Here is a 6,000-nt window from a genome sequence, read left to right on the forward strand (position 1 = left end):
CCTTTCTGCAGGAGGAGACAGGCAACTCGTTGAAACCTCACCCATGTCCTTACAATGAAGGGTGGAGCACATGTTAGAAACGAGAGTTTTGAAAATGGGGAGGAAATTGCAGCATTTCATGGTTTCCTTTGCCCTTAAACTTGGCTGATGTTCTCTCCCCGGGCCCTGGTATTCACAAGAACCCAAGTTGGGACTTCTCTAAGTGACCCTCAAAGCTCCCTCCAGGTTAGAACATTCCATACCCATGGTATTTGCACCTACATCTATCAATACCACCCAACTTGCCCTCACTCCCACAGAGGCCCCTCCAAATTGGGCTGGAGTCCCGGCGACTCTTTCCAGCAGCAGCCTTGAGTTCCCGACCCTTCTGAGATTATCCATTATGCCACAGATTCCAGAAGCATCTGCAGGGCAGGCCAGACCCAGAGGCTTGAGGAATGGAGGTCCCCCACCTGCCAGAGGCGTGCTGCTGGGGTCAGATGTATTATTTATGACTCCTGTGTCAGCATGACGCCCAGGCACCCAGGGAAATGGAAAGGCACTTGGGCCTGGGCTAAGTAAACTAAATATTTAAACAGGAATCAGGAATTGAGGCAAAAATCCATTTTTCTTCAGTAAGGCGGACAGCGCCACAAACGACCTGGTACACACTATCCAAAGTGGAGAGGAAGGCTGGGGGCCCCTGGCCAGCGGCTCTTCAGAGCAGAACCACGGGCTTGTAGCAGGCAGAGGGAAGGATTGAGAATGAGACTGGGAGACACTAGAACAAAGCCAAGCTGAAGCCATTACTCTGGCTGTGTTCTCCTTGCCCAGTGAGCTCCATCTCCCTGTCTGAGAGATACTCTGAGCAGGGCAATGGCGGGGCACCCATGTAATTCCAGCTGTTGGGAGGCAGAATCAGGTCAGCTCTGTTAGTTCAGAGCTACATAGAGAGAATCTGTGTTGATAATAATGATGACGATGATGTTGATGATAATAATAACAAATAGAAAGAAAGAAATAGATGACTTCAAGGCCACCCTTGGCTATTACTTGGGTTTCATGGCAATCAAAATGGCAGGAACTAGAGCAACTGGTCACATTATACCCATCGTCAAGGGCAGACAGAATGAACGCATACGTGTTGCCAATGCTCAGCCCGGGTGCTCTACTTTTAGTCTTACCCAGAAACTCCTACCTAATGGTGCCACCCACAGTAGGTGAGTTTTCCCATCTCAATTAACATGATCAACATAATCCTCCATAGCCAGGCCCACGGGACAACCTGATTAGACAGTTCCTCATGAGACGCTTGCCCCACGTGATCCTACATTGTGTCAAGTGGACAGTTGAAATCAACCATCAGGCTAGCCTGGGCTATAGGAGACCCTGTCTCAACCTCACCCTGTGTCACGCCCCAAAAGGATGGTCTCGGTGTTTGTCCATCTCCCGTGTAATAGCACTTCTTTCTTTGAAAGTCACGGGGTAACGGGCAAGCATTCACCAACCGTCTTGTGTTGATTCTCCCGGTTCCAACAGACACAGGTCCCAGCCAGAAAGCTGACCTCCACCTTCTTCACAGACAGAGATGTATGGAGCCAGGTCCTCCAATAAAAAAAATAAAATAAAATAAAAATTCTCTAGATTTGAGGAATTACAAAATCTTCCAATGACCCACTACCTTTTTCCCCAGTTAAAAAGAAAACCCACTAATTAATTTATTTATTCTTTGTGTCTATGTATGTGTGTCTGTGCCATGACCCAGCATGAAGGTCAGAAGATAACTTGAGGGAGTTGATTCTTTCTTTCCACAATGTGGGTGCCAGGGATTGAACTCAGGTGATCAAACTTGGTAGTAAGCACCTTTACTCACTGAGCCATCTTACCGATCAGGTGTCATTTTTCTTTTCATTTTAGTTAGGATTTTATATCTACAAGTTTGGCCCTGCATTTCTTATTCTCCCGCCTCCACCTCTTAATGCAGGGGTTACTGGTTTGTGCCAATCCCCCTGGCTGACCAACCGTCATTTAATCTCCTTTTTCCTGTCACCTTCTCCCCACTCCCTGTGTGACCTCGCGCTTGTATTTCCACAGCAGCCTTTGTCCCTAGCCCTAAAGATGTGCTTTTTCTCATTCCCGGAGAGCACAAATGCCCTTTTCCTTCTCTCCTCGGAGGACAGCTGAGACAGGTTGACATTTTCCAAATTAACTTTTATAAGAATTTAGGAAATAATTGCAGAAAATACAAGCATGTAAGTTCAATTCAGTTCAACGTTTATGGAGAGTCTTTGTTTAGTGTCTCAGTCTGGGTTACAGTGATAAATGGAACACAGTTCCAGCAGTGGGGGAGCCTGTTATCTAAGGATGAAGCAGGAAAGAAGCAGGAGTGCTTACAATCTAGGAAGATAAGGGCCACAGCCATTCAGCCAGAGCAGTCAGATGGGTGTGTTGTATGCCCAGGGCTAGGCAGAGAGGCCTTGGCTAAAGGTGACCTTCTGCACTGTGTGAGGATGTGGGGGAGCAGACAGTGGAATTTCCTAGATCCAGATGATGGAGGTTTTTTGTTTGTTTGATTTTTTGAATTTGCTTTTTGAGACATGGTTTCTCTAGGTGGTGCTGGCTAGCCTGGAACTCACAGCAATCCTCCTGTTTCTGCTTCCTAGTGTTGGGATTATAGGACTACACTACCATTTCCGGCAGCAAAGGAATTTAGACCTAAAGCTAAAGAACATAAAAGAAATGAAGAGCTGGGCGGTGGTGGCGCACGCCTTTAATCCCAGCACTCGGGAGGCAGAGGCAGGCGGATCTCTGTGAGTTCGAGACCAGCCTGGTCTACAAGAGCTAGTTCCAGGACAGGCTCCAAAACCACAGAGAAACCTTGTCTCGAAAAAACCAAAAAAAAAAAAAAAAAAAAAAAAAAAAGAAATGAAGAACCAAACCGGGCGGTGGTGGCGCACGCCTTTAATCCCAGCACTCAGGAGGCAGAGGCAGGCAGATCTTTGTGAGTTCAAGACCAGCCTGGTCTACAAGAGCTAGTTCCAGGACAGGCTCCAAAACTACAGAGAAATCCTGTCTCAAAAGACCAAAAAGGGAGTTGCGGCGGGAGAGCAGCGGGGCAGAGAGCGTGACTCGCCTGCTCCAGTGCCACTGGTTCTCGCTGTGCTTCCCGCCGCCGCCGCCACCACCTCGCAACCATGTCGGAAGAGAAGCCCAAGGAGGGAGTGAAGACAGAGAATGCCCACATCAACCTGAAAGTGGCGGGACAGGATGGCTCAGTGGTGCAGTTCAAGATCAAGAGGCACACACCACTGAGCAAGCTGATGAAGGCCTACTGCGAGAGGCAGGGCTTGTCAATGAGGCAGATTCGATTCCGGTTTGATGGACAACCAATCAATGAAACAGACACCCCAGCCCAGCTGGAGATGGAGGATGAGGACACCATTGACGTATTCCAGCAGCAGACAGGAGGAACAACTTCCCGAGGGACCGTCCCCACACCTGACATCTGCTATTGAATGGTGACCATGCAGCCACACCAATCACAGAAGCGTCAGCAGAAGCCAGAGTCCCTGACTGGTTCTTCTCTGATGTGCTTGGAGCGGACTACAGACATGATGCAGGGATGAAAGTGTTGTGTAGCGCATTGCCTTTAGGGGAAAAGAGAGTAAGGTTTTGGGATTTGTTTATGTTTTCATTTCTGCTTCCTCCCATCCCTAAAATATTTTTCCCCAAACTTGGAGCTGGGTGTGGATTCAGCCTGACACCTGACTCTGACCCCCAGAACTGTGGTTGCTTTTAGAGTGATTTGCCCTGGTCAAGGAGAGAGCTGGTGGTCCCGTTACCCATGGGCTTACCTATGGGATGTTGAGATGGGAGAGAGGGACAGAATTGTTGTAGGTATAGAATATTAAAACATTGAAATACTATCAGTTTGAGCTTTGTCAAATGGTAAAGTTAAAGGGAAAAGACCATTGGAAGGAGTCCTTATGTACTGTGACCCAACTTCTCCTGACATGCCCCCTTTCTACTTGGCATCTGGTAATGGGTACATGGGCAGGGTTGGTAAGGTGGGACCCACTCTCTTTCCTTGTTATAATATAGAAGAAAGTAACTGCCATGTCTCATTTGGAAATTGAATGTGGCCTCAGATTATTTTCTAGTACTTGGTTCCAATGCATAATTATGGTTTCTGTGTAAGAAGGTAATTGGTTAAGTATCAAGCTTACAGTGATGCTGTGTAAGACCTGCTTTAAAGTGTGGTTGCAAAAGAAAGCCCAGGAGAGGTGACCTCATTCTCATGGATTATGCTCTGCGGCTTTCCAGATGTGTATTCAAATGATGCATCAGTGGGTGACTTCAGTCCTGCATTGTGGGGTCTATACCAGTTAGATGTGGATCGTCCTGCCTGTCATCCTTGTGTAAGGGTCCATTGCTGCTTGATGGCCATCTCTGCCTTTCATAGTCACCTGACACTGACCTACCATCTCTCGCTTGCTTAAAATCCCGAGGAAAATGTTGTTGTTTCCTGTTTCGCTGCCTGGGCTTGGGTGGGATGTCCGTTGGCCCTGTTGTGTTTATCCAGTTTGTACATTATTTGTCGTCCTTTACTTCTGTAAACAGTAAATATAGTTTGGTAAAAAAAAAAAAAAAAAAAAAAAAAAAAGAGAGAAAGAAAGAAATGAAGAACCAACCTGACCAGATTGTATTGAAGTGAGAAGTGTGAAAGTAGATTTATTATTATTATTATTATTAAACAAATGCCAAAGCACATTTGTGAAGGTCAGAGGGGCAACAAATTTCTCTCTTTATCACCTCTCTTAGGTCCTAGGGATTAAACTCAGGTTGGTATGCTTGTGCAGCAAGTCCCTTTACCTGCCAAATCTATTTTTGTTTAAGACAGGTAGCTGAAGCCGGGCGATGGTGGCGCACGCCTTTAATCCCAGCACTCGGGAGGCAGAGGCAGGCGGATCTCCGTGAGTTCGAGACCAGCCTGGTCTACAAGAGTTAGTTCCAGGACAGGCTCCAAAGCCACAGAGAAACCCTGTCTCGAAAAACCGAAAAAAAAAAAAAAAAAAAAAAGACAGGTAGCTGAAGTTAGACTGTGTGGTCACACCTTGCTATGTGACCAGAGCTGGTCTGAAATTCCTCAGCCTCCTGCCTTCACCTTCCCAGTGCTGGAATGATAAACATATTTATGCAGTGCTGGGGATCAAACCCAGAGCTTCATGCAAGCTATAATTAGTGTTGTCAGCTTGACAGGATCTGGGGTCACCTAGGAGACAAGCCTCCAGGCACACTCAGGAGGATTAGTTAGGTTCAGAACATGCCTGAGACACGTTGTTGGGTAGGTTCAGAGATGTGGGAAGAGACGCTGAGAGAAAGCAGTACCATTCCCTGGGTTAGGGTCCTGAAGTAAATACAAGAGGAAGGGCCAGCTGGGAAGAAACAGTCACCATCACCTACTTCCTGATTGTGAATACTGGATCCCGTCTAACCCGTATAACCAGCTGCCTTTGAGCTCCCACTGCCTGGAGTCTCTCTGTTGATGGGTCAGCTAGCTGAAGTAAACCTTTCTCTCTTGGGTTGCTTTTGTTACAGTATTTTAGCACAACAACAAGAAAAGAAACAAAGGCACCGGCTCAAGATTTATCTTTTTCTCCCTCCCCCTCCCCCGCCCCAAATTTGGTAGCTTTAGTGTTGGAACATCGTCCCAAGAATGGAACCATGGTGGGGGAGGGGCGGGGATTGAAACCAAGACAAGGAAGACGCCTGTGACCTGTTTCTTTAGGACACAGAATTGTTCTTGGATTGTGCTTTTGTGCCCCTTCCGGGTGGAGCAAAGAGGAAAGAGTTTACTTCTGATTATTCATTACAGCTGGCTGTTGTTATTTCTTTACGTGTCTCTGTGGCTTGTCCTTGGGATTGGCCACTTATTCATGTGATTCTTCTCAACCCTCAGAGGATAAGTTGTCTGATGCTCTGAATAAAACTATCGCATGAGGCTTTAGTTCACTTCATTTA

General features: G+C 46.9%; 1 protein-coding gene across 1 annotated transcript; it reads left to right on the plus strand.

Moving 5' to 3' along the window:
* The first annotated feature begins 3,173 nt into the window (after positions 1 to 3,173).
* Positions 3,174 to 3,494, plus strand: LOC130881526 (small ubiquitin-related modifier 3-like). Its single transcript, XM_057781138.1, has one exon. The coding sequence runs from the start codon at positions 3,174 to 3,176 to the stop codon at positions 3,492 to 3,494; it is 321 nt and encodes a 106-aa protein (XP_057637121.1).
* The last annotated feature ends 2,506 nt before the right edge of the window (positions 3,495 to 6,000 follow it).

Source organism: Chionomys nivalis, chromosome 1 (assembly GCF_950005125.1).
Source record: "Chionomys nivalis chromosome 1, mChiNiv1.1, whole genome shotgun sequence".
NCBI classification, from domain to species: domain Eukaryota; kingdom Metazoa; phylum Chordata; class Mammalia; order Rodentia; family Cricetidae; genus Chionomys; species Chionomys nivalis.